This window comes from Culex pipiens, chromosome 2, assembly GCF_016801865.2.
Source record: "Culex pipiens pallens isolate TS chromosome 2, TS_CPP_V2, whole genome shotgun sequence".
Lineage (NCBI taxonomy): Eukaryota > Metazoa > Arthropoda > Insecta > Diptera > Culicidae > Culex > Culex pipiens.
In genome coordinates this window covers 214,992,506-215,011,498 of record NC_068938.1, presented here as the reverse complement: position 1 = coordinate 215,011,498, position 18,993 = coordinate 214,992,506, and the positions used below count along the sequence as shown (strand labels likewise).

Sequence of the window (18,993 nt, the reverse complement as noted above, 5' to 3'; positions counted from 1 at the left end):
ATTTCTTGAATTTCTTGAATTTCTTGAATTTCTTGAATTTCTTGAATTTCTTGAATTTCTTGAATTTCTTGAATTTCTTGAATTTCTGGAATTTCTTGAATTTCTTGAATTTCTTGAATTTCTTGAATTTCTTGAATTTCTTGAATTTCTTGAATTTCTTGAATTTCTTGAATTTCTTGAATTTCTTGAATTTCTTGAATTTCTTGAATTTCTTGAATTTCTTGAATTTTTTGAATTTCTTGAATTTCTTGATTTTCTTGAATTTCTTGAATTTCTTGAATTTCTTGAATTTCTTGAATTTCTTGAATTTCTTGAATTTCTTGAATTTCTTGAATTTCTTGAATTTCTTGAATTTCTTGAATTTCTTGAATTTCTTGAATTTCTTGAATTTCGTGAATTTCTTGAATTTCTTGAATTTCTTGAATTTCTTGAATTTCTTGAATTTCTTGAATTTCTTGAATTTCTTGAATTTCTTGAATTTCTTGAATTTCTTGAATTTCTTGAATTTCTTGAATTTCTTGAATTTCTTGAATTTCTTGAATTTCTTGAATTTCTTGAATTTCTTGAATTTCTTAAATTTCTTGAATTTCTTGAATTTCTTGAATTTCTTGAATTTCTTGAATTTCTTGAATTTCTTGAATTTCTTGAATTTCTTGAATTTCTTGAATTTCTTGAATTTCTTGAATTTCTTGAATTTCTTGAATTTCTTAAATTTTTTGAATTTCTTAAATTTGTTGAGTTTTTTGATTTTTTTGAATTTCTTGAATTTTTAGAATTTGTTGCAGTTCTTAAATTTCTTGGTTTTTTTAATGCGTTTTTTTCTAGTCATTTTTGAACTTTGATAATTTTTTTTTTAATTTTTTGTGAGAACTTTTGTATCTGAATTTTTCGATTCATTCCTATATGCTAAAATTTATAGATCATTTTTTTAAATCTTCTAGATTTTTACTTTTTTCAATTTTTTTGTTGTTCAAAAAAGTTTAAAATCTTTAAATGAAAATTGTTTTAAAAAAATCCAAATTTTAAATATATAAAAGGTATATTTTTTCAGTGTAACTTTCCAAAAATTCATTCTTCCAAAGCTCTTTTTTGTTGCCACGGTTCGTTTCTCCAAAAGGGTTCAGACCAATGCTTGTTTCGTCAAAGGCACACAAGTGCCACACTTTTGGTGCAATCAAATTTAGATCCTAAAACTCCTGGAACCCAGCAAAGTGGTACTAGCAGTGCTTTAACTGCAAGGCCAGGGTCGTAACTTTTTTTTTTATTTTGTGTTACTTCCAGGGATGCGACAAAGCCATTTGTTTTATTGAAACAAAACGATCGTTACTAGCGTTACAGTTAGAAATAGAGCTCTTCCAGGTACTAAATCTTGACGGATTTCCGATTTGCAGAGGTTTACGAATCCCCTGATTGATGAAGCTTTCAGGTGAAATTGTCGCAAAACTGCGGTGAAAGTGATTGATAGTTAAAACTTGGAAAATAAATCGAACTTTAAACAATGACGTCTGAATTTCTTTCCTCTATTCTCAGAACAAAGTTCAACAAGTCCGTCCCATAATCAATTTTCAAACCTAAATTGCCCAATTTTGGGCCAAACGTCCGCAGTGCCTTTGGGGCCAGGAAATTTTCACATGTTTGGCCAGCCTCTTTTTTTGTGGGCTCCAAATTCTCTCAGTCCTACTCCAAAATTGTGACACGACATTCCTCTGGAAAGCGAAAAATGTGTACGTTTTTTTTGTCTTTAGTTTTTGCTCCTTTTTTGGCGATGTTGCTTCAAAGATTTTATTATTCACTGTTTTGTTTTCATCAGAATTGAAAAATTAATCATTTTGTTTTACTGGATCATTTTTTTCCAATATTTTCTCAAATGACAAAAAATATTGGAAAAGCAAAAAAAAAAAAAACAAAAATTTTTCGACACTGCTAGGAGGATCTCCCTCTCTCACTTTTTTCCTCCTTCAGTTGCTCTGGGAAATGTCCGAGGCGGTATAGCAAAGAGCAATCACCGAATGAAAATTCAATTATTGTGTTTGAAAATGTCTCCACGTCATTCGGGGATTGTTCTGTTTTTGTTTCGCCAACGTTTTCTTTTTTTGTGTGCTGCTTGCCTTCCCTTAACCTGGCCGGAGAAGGACTCAAGTTCCAAAGTTCCAAAGAAGTGTATACGGACATTGATGAACCTAATCAAAAGAGTGCTCCGGGGAGGAAGGGCAGCAACAAAAAAAAATAACTCAGCTCAGCTCTACTTTCACGATGAACTGCAGGTGAAAAATTGAACGGAAAAAAAGTCGACGACAAATCAGAAACAATATAAAAAGTAAACGGTTCACTGGAATGGAAAACAAACAGGCTCGAGTTTGGGAGTTTATTTGAGGTGATTTGGAGAGGTTGTGAAATTGAGCACGTTTTTAGGGAAGAGGAATACCGATTTTCCTTTGAATCAATAAATGCACTCGAATGCCATAAAAAGAACCTATTTTTCTAAAAGCACACGATTTAGTATAGAGGTAAATACTAAAAAAAATCTGGTAAAAAATTGACAAGTTTATCACTCTTTCAATTTTGGCTTGTAAAAATTTGATAACTGATAAATTTTGAAGATTTTTAAGTTTTTTTTTAAAGATTTTTCAGATTTTTAAGATTTTTTAAAATTTTAAGTTTTTTAAGATTTTTAAGATTTTTAAGATTTTTAAGATTTTTAAGATTTTTAAGATTTTTAAGATTTTTAAGATTTTTAAGATTTTTAAGATTTTTAAGATTTTTAAGATTTTTAAGATTTTTAAGATTTTTAAGATTTTTAAGATTTTTAAGATTTTTAAGATTTTTAAGATTTTTAAGATTTTTAAGATTTTTAAGATTTTTAAGATTTTTAAGATCTTTAAGATTTTTAAGATTTTTAAGATTTTTAAGATTTTTAAGATTTTTAAGATTTTTAAGATTTTTAAGATTTTTAAGATTTTTAAGATTTTTAAGATTTTTAAGATTTTTAAGATTTTTAAGATTTTTAAGATTTTTAAGATTTTTAAGATTTTTAAGATTTTTAAGATTTTTAAGATTTTTAAGATTTTTAAGATTTTTTGAGATTTTTAAGATTTTTAAGATTTTTAAGATTTTTAAGATTTTTAAGATTTTTATAATTTTTAAGATTTTTAGGATTTTTAAGATTTTTAAGATTTTTAAGATTTTTAAGATTTTTAAGATTTTTAAGATTTTTATGATTTTTAAGATTTTTAAGATTTTTTGAGATTTCTAAGATTTTTAAGATTTTTAAGATTTTTATGATTTTTTAAGATTTTTAAGATTTTTAAGATTTTTAAGATTTTTAAGATTTTTAAGATTTTTAAGATTTTTAAGATTTTTAAGATTTTTAAGATTTTTAAGATTTTTAAGATTTTTAAGATTTTTAAGATTTTTAAGATTTTTAAGATTTTTAAGATTTTTAAGATTTTTAAGATTTTTAAGATTTTTAAGATTTTTAAGATTTTTAAGATTTTTAAGATTTTTAAGATTTTTAAGATTTTTTGAGATTTTTAAGATTTTTAAGATTTTTAAGATTTTTAAGATTTTTAAGATTTTTAAGATTTTTAAGATTTTTAAGATTTTTAAGATTTTTAAGATTTTTAAGATTTTTAAGATTTTTAAGATTTTTAAGATTTTTAAGATTTTTAAGATTTTTAAGATTTTTAAGATTTTTAAGATTTTTAAGATTTTTAAGATTTTTAAGATTTTTAAGATTTTTAAGATTTTTAAGATTTTTAAGATTTTTAAGATTTTTAAGATTTTTAAGAAATTTTTTAAATTTTTTTTAAGATTTTTAAGATTTTTAAGATTTTTAAGATTTTTAAGATTTTTAAGATTTTTAAGATTTTTAAGATTTTTAAGATTTTTAAGATTTTAAGATTTTTAAGATTTTTAAGATTTTTAAGATTTTTAAGATTTTTAAGATTTTTAAGATTTTTAAGATTTTTAAGATTTTTAAGATTTTTAAGATTTTTAAGATTTTTAAGATTTTTAAGATTTTTAAGATTTTTAAGATTTTTAAGATTTTTAAGATTTTTAAGATTTTTAAGATTTTTAAGATTTTTAAGATTTTTAAGATTTTTAAGATTTTTAAGATTTTTAAGATTTTTAAGATTTTTAAGATTTTTAAGATTTTTAAGATTTTTAAGATTTTTAAGATTTTTAAGATTTTTAAGATTTTTAAGATTTTTAAGATTTTTAAGATTTTTAAGATTTTTAAGATTTTTAAGATTTTTAAGATTTTTAAGATTTTTAAGATTTTTAGAATTTAAGAAATTTGAAGATTTGAAGATTTGAAGATTTGAAGATTTGAAGATTTGAAGATTTGAAGATTTGAAGATTTGAAGATTTGAAGATTTGAAGATTTGAAGATTTGAAGATTTGAAGATTTGAAGATTTGAAGATTCGAAGATATGATTTTCTTGTTTTCAAAATGCCTTACCTGATGTTGATTGGATGCTGGATCGGCTTGTCCCAGTCCGTGTACTCGTTCCGCACGGCCGAGAAGATTTCGTTCAGATGAAAGGTGAACGCATTCCGGATGAACGTCCGCAGCAACCGGTTCCGCTGGTCTTCCTCCAGGCCGTACTGTCGATTGAATTTCCAGAAATTATGAAATAAGAATTTGAGTTACAGTTATTACGAAGAATCTCACCTGAATATCCGACGCACTAAAGTCGTTGTAACTCTCGGTGGTCGTCATGCCCAGCATCAGTTCGCTCGTAATGAACCCCTCGCCGGAGTGTTCCATGGCAAACTCCGGATCGAGTGCGTCCTCCAGCGGCAGGAATGGTCCCCAGGACGGCATGAACCGCACCGTGGTCAGTCTTACGCCCATCAGGGCCTCCAGCGGTTTGTCCCGCAGGCAGTCGGTGATGTCGTCGGTAGATGGGCGCCGAGCTGGCTTCCCGGGCGGGGGGTCCACCAACAGGTGACAGGCCATCTGCTGGGACACCTCCTGCCGGGTGGCGTCCGGATCCGGGATGAGCGCCCACGGACTTAGGGCCGAACCGCTGAGCAGGATGGCCCGGTGGATGAGGCCTGCGGGGAAAGGGAAATTCTTGCATTCAGTTATAAATTTCAGACAACTTGTACCCACCTTTGCCCGTCTTCGAGATCAGCACCATGTTGGCCAGCGCTGCCCCGGTGTCGTGGCCGACCAACGTAATCCGCTTGGGGTCACCGCCGAACGCGGCGATGTTGTCGCGCACCCACTGGAGTGCGAACACGATGTCCATCAGGCCGAGGTTTCCCCCGGGACCGGGCGATGGGGAGGCACGCGTTTTCAGAAAACCTGGAAGAAAATATAAAATAATTTAAAATGTTTGGTTCATCAAATTGTTTTTGCTACTTATTACTTTCTTGTTGAATTTATAACTAGTAAGATTAATACAACATGATTCCCAAACCCATCACCAGCCATTGAGTTCCAGCTCAGAAAATATTCCAGTCAGTTTCCGCTGCAAGCAAGCAAACAAACCAAGCAGCTCTGGAATCGGTTCGATTGTCAAACAGAATCCTTTTTAGCGAGGGGCCCCTGTCTTCCCATTATGCTAATACAGTCACCGTTCAACAGATTGACCATTTCGCAAGCCATGGACCGAGAATGTGCCTCATTAGCATACATAAAAGTGGAGAACTTTCCTTTTCTCGTTTATGGAAAATGGAAAAGCAGGCTTGTTGGACCGTTTGTGTGATTTTGCAAAGGGGATCGGAAACACATTTTGTCCTATTCTTTTTTTTCTTCCTTGCTCGAGAAAATTCCGCCCAAAAATTCCTCCCCCGAGGGTCACTGCGAGGGCGGGCCAAAGTTCAAACAAACACACAATTGGAATCGTTGATTTCTTCGTTCGCCGCTTTCCCCAAATGTGATCGGAAAATGGAAATTTCTCCTTTCAAAGTCAAAAAGAGGGAGAACGGTGAAGGGGTCGAAATCACATACCCTCTGAAGCAAAAGCGGAGGAATCGTTTGCGAAACAGATAACCATTCATCATTTTTATGCCTGATCATGGCTTCTTCGAGGGGGGTCACTCTGAAGGGAGGGAACATTTCTTGGGTAGTGACCACGTGCTCGATGCTGCTCAGCGGCTAATAGAAGGATAAATATTAGCCAAATGGTTTATTGCTTTGCACGAGAAACGCGAACTTTTCCCGGAAAACTGTTTATTTATCATTATTATTGCTGGGATGCTGGTTGAGCGGGAAAGGAGAGCTTTTCCTTTCCCACCCCCAGGGGAGATGTTCCGACATTTCGGACAAGCAGTTGATTAATCAAATTATGGTTCTTGGGCACGCGAACGGACTATTGGCTGAAGGGTTCTATTACTGATCCTGAAGGATCTCTTTCGATGAAGTGGAGGGTCTATTTCGAGATGTTTGCCAAAATACTCCCGAGGGATTTGAGCTGTTTGCATAAGATTACGAGAAATTCAATTGAATTGAGTAGGCGTTTCAAGATGAGAACTCATTTCATCATTCTTCCGAAATACAAAATTATTTTTGAAACATGTCATTTTATGGGAAATTTAATGTACTTTTCGAATCTACATTGACCCAGAAGGGTCATTTTTCATTTAGAACAAAATTTTTCATTTTAAAATTTCGTGTTTTTTCTTACTTTGCAGGGTTATTTTTTAGAGTGTAACAATGTTCTACAAAGTTAAAGAACAGACAATTACAAAAAAAAAATTGATATAGAAACATAAGGGGTTTGCTTGTAACCACCACAAGTTATCGCGGTTTTACAAAAATAAGTTTTGAAAAAGTTGGTCGTCGTCAATCATGGCCGTTCATCGTTAGACACGGACAACAAAACAAAGAAAAACGCAAAAAGTAACTTTTTTAAAACTTTTTTTTCGTAAAATCGCGATAACTCGTGATGTTTATAAGCAAACCCCTTATGTCTGTATATCAACATTTTTGTAATTGTTTGCTCTACAACTTTGTAGAACATTGTTACACTCTAAAAAATAACCCTGCAAAGTTAGAAAAAACACGAAATTTTAAAATGAAAAATTTTGTTCTAAATGAAAAAATGACCCTTCTGGGTCAATGAAGATTCGCAAAGTACATTAAATTTCCCATAAAATGACAAGTTCCGAAATTTTTTACAGTCGAGTAACGGAAAATGGCAGAGTTTTTAAAACTTTTTTTGTGTTTTTTCTATAAAAAATACGTTTTTTCGGAATTCTGAGAACGCCATTAAATTGGGCGTACAATTTTACAAAAAAGCCCATTTGACACCAAATTTCTATATCATCATCGTTTCAGGCTGCAAATGATTGAAAAACGCATGTTCAAAAATGGAAGGGGTCGTACCGTCCCTCCGTCACGAGATATCAAAAAACGGATTCGTGATCAGGGACAAAAGTTACCTCTTAGGACAAAGTTTCACGCAAATCGAAGAGGGGTCGGGTCAACTTTTCCCGATTGGTATAGAATTACCCATTTGAAACTTATGTATGAATGCCTTTTTAAACTCTTTTTTTATCCGAATGTTTGATATATAGCTTGTATTTGTTGACTTCAGAGCGTCCAATTTTCCGTCAAGGAAATTCCCGGGATTTCCCGAAAAAAAAAAAATTCTGTTTCCCGGGAAATTTGTAAATTTCAAGCAGAAGGATACATGTTCATAACTTTTTGGACATTTTCTTTTAAAATTTAACAAAAAAATTATAATAATGAAGCAGCTACTATTTTATTCAACTCAATTTATTGATCTTATTGAACATACCAATTCGTTTGAAAATGTCATGTCAAGGTTTATTTCAGATAATATAAATTTCAAAAAGATTCAAAACTGGGAATAAATCTTGTTTATTTGTTGGGCAACTCAAATTACGATATTATGTAATGCAAATAAACTACCGGTAATTGTTGTTTTTGAAAATAGAATTGAAAATAAGAAACCCGTTTCCGCCAAGATCAAAATTGAGTTTATTTTACGTTTTGTTTGCCTTGAACAAACTGGAAAAATGTGAATTTGAAAAAAATCTCTAAACTAAAATTAGTTTTGACATTAATTTAAGTCATTTATTACCCTGAATTATCAAATGATCATAAAAAGCTACATCGTAATAGAGTGTGCCCAAAAAATGGAAACACATTTCAAAAGTTCGCTCTAAATATTTAAATACTTTGAGTTATGATTTTCTTATTTTAAGTGAAAAAGCAAATTTTTATGGTAAATTCAATGCCAATATTTTTATTTATAAGGTCAAAGCAGTAAGATTTGTTCTAGAAAAAAAATGCCAAGAATTATTTTTTGCATGATTTTCAAAATTATTCTTTATCATATTCTCTTAAACTGTTCATTGAGACACATTCAAGAGCAATTTACTGGTTTTGGGAGCATGGATTCATTTAACTTATTGATCAAATACTGTGATTGGAAAAGTAATATTTCTTAACAAAAAATACTAAAGATTATTTGTTGATATTTTGTACGAATTGATAATAATAGTGCATAGTGAGCAATGAAAATATCACCTTAATATTGAAGTAATTTTACATGCTTTATGATTAGACATCATATTTGATATATTTTATTAAATCCTTCGAAATAATTTTATGTTAGAAATTATGTGTAATTATTCATCAGACATTGGCGCGATATTTATTTTTTCATGTACTTTATTCGTACTCATTAATTTTGGTAAAATTACATTTGCTATTAGGTAATTTCAATTTAGGTTAAATTTAATTTTGCTTTAAAAAAAATACCAAAAACTGACTATATCTTTTTTCAAAATATTTATTTTTTTTTAAATCAGCCTTCATTATGTACACGGAATCGGTTCAACAAGCCATAATATTGAGCCGATTTGGTCAAGACGATGTTGAGATATCGTTGAACCCGTTTTTGGAAACTGCTAACTTTAAATGCTATATCTCGGCAATGGTACAACCAAATATTTCCAAATTTGTTTTGTTAGTAGGTCAAAATGTATATTAAAATATATTAAGCTGAAGTGTGTGTTTATTCAAACTTTTTTTTTCAATATTTTATATGATTACTTAATTAGAGTTTAACTTTACAACTTTAACAACAAGATAAAATGTCGGACTTTCAACCTGCTCCAAAGGACCAACAGTCCCACCAGACAATGCCAATGTTCCGGAATGTCCAACCAACCGCACCCCAACTCTACCATTGCATTGTCACAAAAGCAATATAATCGCCATAATCGCCACCCACTCATATGAATTCCTGCTAATTTATGGAACGATTTATGGCCACATGCATCGTGTGTGTGTGTGGCGCACTAAAACATGATTTACACTTGCTGTGTGTGTGTGTTTGTCGGAGACTACAAAGAGAATCAGATGAAATTTTATGGAATTGTTGAACTGTCCAACGATTTTTTTTTAATAAAATTATTATGTTTAAAATTATAAATTTTACGATTGATAATTGTTAAGATTTTGAAACCCAAGGATAAAGGACAACTTTGCGACCAAATTCCACATTTCTCTAAACCATAATTTGATTACAATCTCCCTCCGGAATGAATCGAGCAGAGGCGGTCCCTCGAACAAAGAACATTGTTCTCTTGGAGAAAAATCCTTGGAGACCACCGGAGTGGGGAAAATGGCTTCCATTTTCTCATTTTCCTGCTTTAGAGAAGGTTTCCTCTTATATGATTACCCATACCCATTCTTCAATCTTGAATGTTTAGGGAGGACACACAATTGTCGCATTAATTCTTTTTGATATAGTGGCTTTGCTGGAATTTCACCTGGAATCTTTTTTTTTTTCGTTGGAATTGGATTGGTTTCATTCCAATCGTATGGAAATGTAGAAACAAATTAGCTTTTGATGTTCAGGGAAGCTTTTTCAATTAATATTTCAACTGCAACCAATTTTGACGTGTGTTCCAAGAAATTGTTATTTTTTACATGCAATATATTTGCGCAACGTTATTACTAGCATGATGGACAAGCTCAACAAGCGAAATTCATTTGAATTGCAAATATGTAAATTGTATTTTAATTCATAACCTGATGCAAACCAAACTGCAATATATAAAATGCATCCAACCTGTGAGCTTGATTGTATTTCAAACAGAATTCGTCAATATGAATTTGAAATCAAACTCGACTTTTTACCTCCAGCCCAAAAAAAAAACGTAGATCTACGGATTCCAGTTCAGTGCACAATTTTACGGCCCATCAAATATGGATGCTGCAAGCTGATACGATTATCATGCTGCGTTTTGAGCTCCCTGACTGATTCGGGAAATCATTGCGTACCTTCCAGGTTCAGGATTTTGCGCTCATTTCGGGAATCTAAATTTCACAATTGGTTCCTAAAATCCTTCGGCCACGTGTCGTTGCATTATCAGCATTATCTGGCAGGGCAGTCAGCGCCCTATTGGTGCAGGTGAAAATGTTCACTTAACCCTTGGAAATTTTAACAAAATTAAAAAAAATGAATTTTCTGTTAAAAATTCTTGAACAAAATTAGCACATTCAAGTAATATGAATTTTCATAGAAAGATATTTTAAATTTATCCAGAGTAAATTTGATCAATCAAAGGATAACCTGCCAAAAAAAAACCCCTTCAGAGATATCGGATTACGGCCAGACGACCAACTCGAACATCCTGAAGGAGAGTCGAGTCGAGTTGAGTTGGGCAAGCCAAAAATTGCATCACGTGTGGTAAACAAAAAGCCTCACGTCGACGTCCTTCTGGTTGGCCACCGAGCCGGGCTCGTCAGCAGTTTTGGGCCCCCAATCGATGGGTCTCAAATTCCAAAGCCATAAGTGCACACCACACCGCACACACACACTCGGGATTGGACCGTGTGCCAAGCCACAAATTCGGCGATGATTGGTGCCTCTGATTTGTGATTCTCTGACGGGTATGTGGTTTTGTGACCTGGAACCGGGGAAAATGCATGACACGTTGGCTTCTCAGAAGGTTTAACTGGTCTGTAATTTGGGAAAGTCAGACGATTTCCGTGGAGGGAATATGTTGACCAGAATTTTAATCTTCAACAAAAAAATGATAGTACAAGAAAGTTGTTTTCATATAAGTTTGGGTTTTTTTTATCATTCATTCCGTTTCAGGCATCAGAATTTATTTTCTTCGATAAAAAAGTAAACTTTGCCTCCCCGATAAAAATCAAATTTTTTGATCATCCTTTGAGGCCAAAATTAAAGCGTTTTTCCTTCTCTTTATTCGCACCAACAAACAACTCATTCATTTTCATATCCGACACTATCACGTAGCTCATTTACTTAAAAAAAAGCGTTTTTTTTCTTTTTTCCCCTTCCCAAGCTGAGCTCATATCAAAAACTTTGATCTCCGGAAAATTATAACGGCTCGGCCATGGTCCTGTGTCCAGCCAAAAGACAACACACGCCGTGAAAAAAAATATCATCAAAAATTGTCACACTCTCACGAGCGTGAAATATGAAAATCCTCCCCATCTACACGAAGCTCTGTGTGCGTGTGATTGTGTGTGTTTGCGTCCATAAATCCACTCGATAATCACGTACGGAACGCGGAATGTGTGATAAAAAGCTCACACGATCGCGCACACGCTGACCAAAAATTCACATGTAGAACACGTTTTAATTTCTCACAAACTTCATCTTTGCCTGATTTCCACATTTTTCACGCGGCCAAAATGTGCACTCTGAAAAAGCTGGCGACCAAAAATATAAAATATTTTTCCCTCACTCACACTCGCTCACACGTGGGACACTTTTTTTTCGTTTGTTTCATTCACACTCGCGAGCGAAACGCAATTTATCGCAAAGTTTTTCATGGCGATATTTTTTTTTGTTTCATCCAGCGCGCACCCATTCATATGGAGCAATTTATCGGCCCCTCCCACCCACTCGTTGTCCTTGTCCTTGTCCCTGCAAGGCAAGTGGGAACCCGGGCAGACGGTAATAACAAAATTCATGCCATTTCAATAACAAATTCTGTTAAAATAACAGAAAGTGTTATGGAATCTTCCTGAAAAATCCATTTTTGCATAAGGGTTTAATAACAGTTTATGTTATCATAGCAAAATTTGTTATTGGTCGGATTTTGTTGAAAGCCAAAACAACTTTGGAATAACATTTTTTGTTATGGGAGAATAACTCCAACTGTTATTACGATGATCGGATTAGTTGTTAAAATAACAAAAAATAATAACAAAGATTTGTTCGAAGAATTACTTAAAAATGTTATTAGTCTGTTATTACAATAACAATCCAATAACAAAAAAAACATAACGACGAATAACAAATCTTGTTATAAATAACATAAAATGTTATTGGCCTAGTATTTTCAAATATCAAAAAATGTTATTCCCAAGTTATTTCTGTCTGCTCGGGAAGAACGAGGATAAAAGTCAGTAAAAATAAATAAAACTTGTCACACTGGCGTGTGCGAGACCAGCTGGCAACACTGCTGGGGGAGGGAAGAGTTATTGAAGTTTTCTTTAAAAGATATTTTTTGGTAATGTTCTTTCATGTTTTTTTTTCATAATACGAATTACTTTTATCAATTTAATAATTGAGCGATATTCCCAATCGTATTAAAACGCAATATTCTTTCCGGCTAGACATCACAAATCATACTTTTTAATTTCCCCAATCCCCAAAAAGGTTCCTAGACCGTGTCAAACCCTCAGCATCTGATTTTATTTCCACCATTTTGTAACTTACCCTCTAACCTTAGGATCCTAACCTCCAAAAGCAAAAAGCTCCCCCCCCATCTAACCATGGAATGTGGCGTCAAATTCGTAGTCTCATTCAAATTCATGAAATACCGCCAGGGGGTTTACCCTTCAGGGTGCACTGCACTCAGGGTTTCACACGAGGACATGCAAATTTTGGTCCGGCGTATATCAGCCAATAAGAGGGGCCACTCTTGGGAGCCCCGGGTGAGTAGTTTCCCATTTTTCAGAAGAATTACGACGTGGGAAGGGGTTAGATTAGGATCTAGTTGAATTTATTGAGTTGCCATAATGTTTATTTATTTATTTATTTTTTTTTGTAAAACTTTATTTATCTTCTTTTAATTTAGTTTTCAGGTTTATACAGCTATAATTTTTTTTTAATTTGAATTTACTTTTCAATATTTGAAGTGGTTAGGCTTCAAATCGAAGTTAAAAGTTCAAATCCCGAGCATGGGTAAATATCAAGGGAAATGCGTAATGACACCTTTCTCCGGTATCAATACCAACTTTTGGTATTCCTGAACCCTTTAAAATGTGTCTTAAGGATTATGCAAGAGCAAAATTTGGTGACATTCCCAATTTGAGGTATTGTTTTGATATAGCAAAATTGCAGAATTTGTCAATGATCGGCTACAATGTTACCACATTTTGGTATTTTTTTTTTGTATTTTATCAATTTCTTTTGAAACTATTTGAAATGTCTTTCCAATTTTGACCAGGTCATTCATTTATTTTGCCTTAAAATGACTTGAACCCAAAAATGTTAAAGTTGATTTTAAAATTTTTCGTTAACTCACTTAGAAAATTTGTAAAATCGTTGAAATTTCTCTAAGTCTAAGATTACCAAATACTTTGATAAACGAGTAAATTGATAGTTTTATTGATTTTTGGTGAACTTCCTGTTATTTTTCGGAAGCTTGAAGCTTCAAGGATAAGCCGTTGATCAATGACAAATATCACTATCACTATCTATTACTGGGCACATTTTGGTCCCTGTTATTTGCCCAAGTAATACCAAGATTTGGTATTCCTGTGTTATTTACCCCTGCTCGGAATGAGCTATGTAAATCGATTATCATATTTTGTGTTTCTGTATCTAATAGGGGTGGGCAAAAAAAGAGCGAGCCGCTCAAAGAGCCGGTTCACTAAAAAGAGCGAACGAACCGTGGCTCAGAAAAAAAGAACCGCGGTTCTTTTTAAACTTCGGTCTTTTGAAAGAACCGTTTCAAGATGGCATGATTTATGTTATAAATATAATTTATTGAATTTCCAAAAAAATAGTATTAAATTTGTTTTTGAGAATTTGAAATGCAATTTCAAATATTTCAATGCTAATAAAAATTTATCTCAAAAGTAAATGATTGTCTATGATTGTCTAAACAAAATGAAAAAATAAATAAATTAAAAAGTATTACCAGAATACGAATTTGAGCATTTCAAATTGCATAATTTGTAAAATATTACCAAAAATCTACTGAATAGTTTAGAGATTTTTGAAAAAAAAAAAAAATCTTTTGTCCGATTAAACTTTAGCGTTTATAGACTTTATCGATTAAATCAGAATGTAGAAAAGAGTTCACAGAATATTTTCTTCAAATAAAACATCAGCATTAGTTCAATTCTTGCAGAAATAAACGCAATTAAAAACAATTTTTCCAGCATCCTAGATTTAAGTTTGGATGCCATTCAATTATTCGAATGTTTAGGTTCGAGTAGAAATCTTGACAAATAGACCACCAAGACCTATGATTTCCAAGGGCATCTTCTCGTTTTCAGTTTTAATTTGATTTATCAAAAAACAAAATTTAAAAGTCCAATGTGAAATAACTTATAAAATCACACGATTCTTCAAAAAACCCTTTTTATCCAAACTTTGAAAAAGAGCGAAAGAGCCGTTCAAAAGAGCGGTTCTTTTTAATGAGCGAACGAAAATGAGCGGCTCCTAAAAAAGAGCGGTTTTGCCCACCTCTAGTATCTATTCTAACCAAAATTATTCAACAAAAAAGATGACAATATTTTTAACATAATAAGCTCTCATTGGCGATTAATTTCATGAAATAATGTTTTTTTTTACATTTTTGTACACTAAATAATGTTTTATAATGTCAACAAAAAACTGATAAAACCTGCAGAAAATGCATGATTTCTTGTGGTCACTCTATTTTGTTTTAAATTGTTGCTGTCCTCGTTCTTGATTTTTTCATTTGAAATTACAGCAAATAAAAAAAAAATCTTAGTTTTTCCAATATCACGTAAATTTAAAAACTTATTTATGATTTAAAAAGCAAAATTTTTCATTGGTGGATGTCATTTTTTTTAATGTTATCAAATAAAAAATGAAAAAAAAACATTGCAGAAAAAAAAAGATTTTTTTTAATTTATTGAAGATTTTCATTCATTCCATAAATATAATAAATTAATATTTGAACGGTCTTGCTGATATTGACATTGCTACAATGTTTGTTCAAATATTAAAAAAATATCATTAATTTATTCATTTTTTTATTCAAGCTGATTAATGTATCTTCAGAGTTATGGAATGAATTATTTCAATAGAAATAAATTTGAAGTCAACCAAAAGTACTGATTGTTTAATTTACTTCTAGATCCTAACATTTAGCTTTCAAAATTACTATTCTTTGGCTCTGGATGCGTTTTGATCAAATTTGCTTAGTACATAAATTTTAATGGAAAAATATTCAAAGGCCATTCCATAAATCGCTATGTGATTTTTATGTTTGAAATTTGAGAAAAACACATTTTTTTTTGCTTGTGAAAAAGTTTTTTTTTGCTTGTGAAAAAGTTTTCTATTTCGTTCATTATGTGATTCATGGATGGTCTTTTTAAACCTATCCAGAATTTTGAAAGATATGATAAATATGAATTTCAAAAATAATGGAGAACACGATTTTTTTCTTCATCTATTTATAGACACCAAATTTTTTTTTATTTAGTAAAGATTAACTGAATTTTCATCAACTGAAATATCAGTGAACGATTCAGCAATTCAAATTTTACTGAATTCTCAGTTGATTTGTATTTGTCATTATGACGAAAATTTTAGAAAAACGGTTGTTAAAACAACTGAAATTTGAGCATAAGAAATGACAGTTTGTTTTGCTGCAAATTCAGTAACATTCTTTTGTCAGTTTGACAGGTTAATTTCTGAAGATTCTGCAATCTTTGCTGAATGTTCAGGTATCATGATTTGATTTTTATGTAATTTCATACCAAACTTAAAAAATAATAATGGTTGGCATCGAGGCTTTCATACGTTTCTTTCTTAATTATAACTTATTACAAAATCAGACAAAACACATTTAAAAGTTGATATTCACTGAGCTGCACCTCAACAGTAAGTCAAAAGTGACATTTGAGTTTGACAGATTTACTGTATTGAAAATTGTTTTTGGAAAATCAATTTGGAATTTCAGAAATCCTTCAAATGCAATTTCGTGCTGTATGTTCTTACAGTTACATTTTTTATTTTTTTTTTCATTTATGTAAACAAATGTTTCAAGAGAAAAACAAAACAATTTTAAAATAAAGCAAATACATAAACATTGCTTAGCCACCATCAACATTGTCCTTGACCGTCATAATTTCGCAAATTATATTTATCACATCCCGTGGAAAACTGTTTAGCTGCGGTCCTAGCTCAAACACACACACAACAACCTCTCAAATAGAACCAGCAAAAAAATGACAACGAAAAACATCGCATCTAAAATTTAACGAACATACATATTTGAGACCGGCCAGCAGCAGCACCCATAAAGAATAAAAAACTGGCGATAAACTATTCGAAACACGTCGCCGTCGTCGTTGCCTGTAAGCTGGCAGGGTGGCTGCTGGGTTTGCAGTGACACTCACCCTGCTCTACCCTCAGAGGGTTTGTTAGGGCGGTTCATTTAAAAATAATCTTTTTTGATTTCCTAAATTTGATATATTTGAATTGAATGAAGATCCAAATGTTATTTTTTTAAACAAGTTTTTAAGATTTCAAAACAGTCTAATTTGCCAAATTGTGAACCAGATTCAGAGGACGCTTCAGACACACACACAATTCATCTAGAACCAGCGACCAGGGGAACGAGATATGGCAAATAGTTTCGTGATCGAGAAATATGATACCGTGGTCCTCTCTGGAGCCACCGAAAAAAAAATCACACAACAAACTAGGATCGATTACCCAAAAAAAGCGACTAGATTTGTTCCAATTTGATGCAAAATGCTTTTAAGGGGAGGACTATTTTTCAAATTTATTCCACAGATGAATAAGCTCTCTTTTCGAACATTCCGTGGCGCTTTTTTTTATTTCTCAAAAAATGTCCACAATGTTTGCGCGAGGATTGTCCTCCTCGGAGTTGGGTTTGTTAGCTTGCTCGACAAAAAAAGGACAACAGCAGAAAAATACATAACCAGGGATGCCAGATACACAGATTTGTCTGTGTTTCACAGACATTTGAGCTTGTGTCAGACATTTTTTGATGTGCACAGACTTTTGAAAAACTCAATTTAACTTATATTTTGTAAAAATATTTACCGAAACTTGTTTCGTTAGTCTTAACAAGCTTAAAAACGCATTTTCTGATGGAATTCCATGACTATAATTTGATATATTTGAATTTTAGGCAAGTGCACAGACATACACAGACTTTTTCACAGACATTCTTAAAAACCATATGGCATCCCTGTACATAACCGAATCTGGAAGCATTTTCAGGGACAGACCGGCATCCTCTCTCTAGCGGAGACAAATATGTTGGCTCGCCTCTAATTGAATGTTTGTTTTGAAATTGGAAAGATATTTCAAAGTGTGTGTCCCACGGGATTCGACGTGGCCATCGTCCCACATCCCCCTCCAGTGGAATGATGTATGTTTTTAGTGTTTTTCGTTCTGTTATGTTGGCCAAAAAGATCTCGCTTTGAATAAACAGACCCACACTCCACTCCGACGACGAAAAAAAAAGGACGAACCGCGAAATGGCCCGACCATAAATCAACGGAAAAATGGTGATGAATTTTGAGCACATTTTTATTTGTTTGGACATCGAGTTATCTTTCTCTCTCTCTGAAAGCACCACTCACCAAGGATTCCTAAACGAAAATTGACTGTCACGACGATCACGTGGCCGTAGCTGGCCAGCACGGACCCATCGTACGGGTTGCCGGAGCCCCAGTCGTAGCCCTCGCCGTGGATGTAGAAGAAGATCGAGTATGGTGCCTCGAGGCCGCGGCTTCCTGCAAATGAGATTAAGAAGAGGAAAAATAAATAAGTAAAGATTTGATAAGGAATAATAATTTAATTTAAATTGTAATTTAAATACTGCTGAATCTCGAATCGTTGATTCGTATCAAAATGTGGTCAGAGACAAACTTGTAGGAAATTGGACGTGTTTTCTGAAAAAAGTACACTGAAAGAGAAATACACTCAATTTTTATGAGATTTTTTCGATTTTCAATAGGAAGTTGAGCCCACGATTTTTCCCTAACATGTTCCAAAAGGCCTTACGGCTTTAAAAAAATAAAAATAAAATTAAAAAAATGAATAACAAGCCATATTTTCTACATTTGACTGAAAAAAAGTGTTTTAAAATGCATTTTACGCTAATTCAGATGTTTTTCAATCATAAGTTTTCAAAATATTTAAGGTTTGACGAAAACAAAAGTTAAAGCATTATCTAAATTTCTATTTTTTAAATAAACTCAAACATGCTAAAAATGGTTCAAAACAAAGGGGAATGTGGTTTAGTTAACACTTAAATTTCCATCAAAATTTTTTTTTGAAAAAAAGGGTTTGCCCCCTGAATTTAGATGTGGGGTGTGACAAAAACTTTTTAAAATATTTGTACCAGCCTAATTGACCACGGGAAACGATTCTTCTATTCTATTACAATAAAATCTCCATCTTGATATCGCAAAATTTAAAAAAATAATGGTGTCTATCCTTGTAGCATCAGAAAAAAATGTTGTAAAAAAGAAGGGGCAACTTTTGGCTTTATTAAAAATTAGGGTTCACGTTTAGGTTGTTACTGAAATGCAAACTTTGTAGGAATATTTTTGGATTTTTTTTTTGTCTTCTAGAAAGTCGTTGGGCTCCTAATCTAAGTAACTTCTAATACCAAATTAAGATAAAACATCTCAGTGAACCTTGAGATTGTACTACACGTTCTTCAAATGGCCTAATTTAAAAGTGAAAATAAATAAAATTTGGTTTCAATTTAGGGAAAAATTAAAAATAAAGTCGGAGGTCTAGGTGGTTCTTACGGCCTTTTGAAAACTAACCC

General features: G+C 32.4%; 1 protein-coding gene across 2 annotated transcripts in view; it reads right to left on the bottom strand.

Moving 5' to 3' along the window:
* The window catches only part of LOC120418581 (neuroligin-3-like), a 200,372-nt gene that overhangs the window by 68,878 nt on the left and 112,501 nt on the right, over positions 1-18,993 (bottom strand). For both annotated transcript variants that reach the window (XM_039581029.2, XM_052707828.1), the window contains exons 5-8: positions 17,795-17,947; positions 5,120-5,314; positions 4,676-5,061; positions 4,463-4,608 (exon numbers count right to left, since the gene is read on the bottom strand). In XM_039581029.2, coding sequence (XP_039436963.1) covers positions 4,463-4,608; positions 4,676-5,061; positions 5,120-5,314; positions 17,795-17,947 — 880 coding nt within the window. The remainder of the gene's footprint in view (positions 1-4,462; positions 4,609-4,675; positions 5,062-5,119; positions 5,315-17,794; positions 17,948-18,993) is intronic.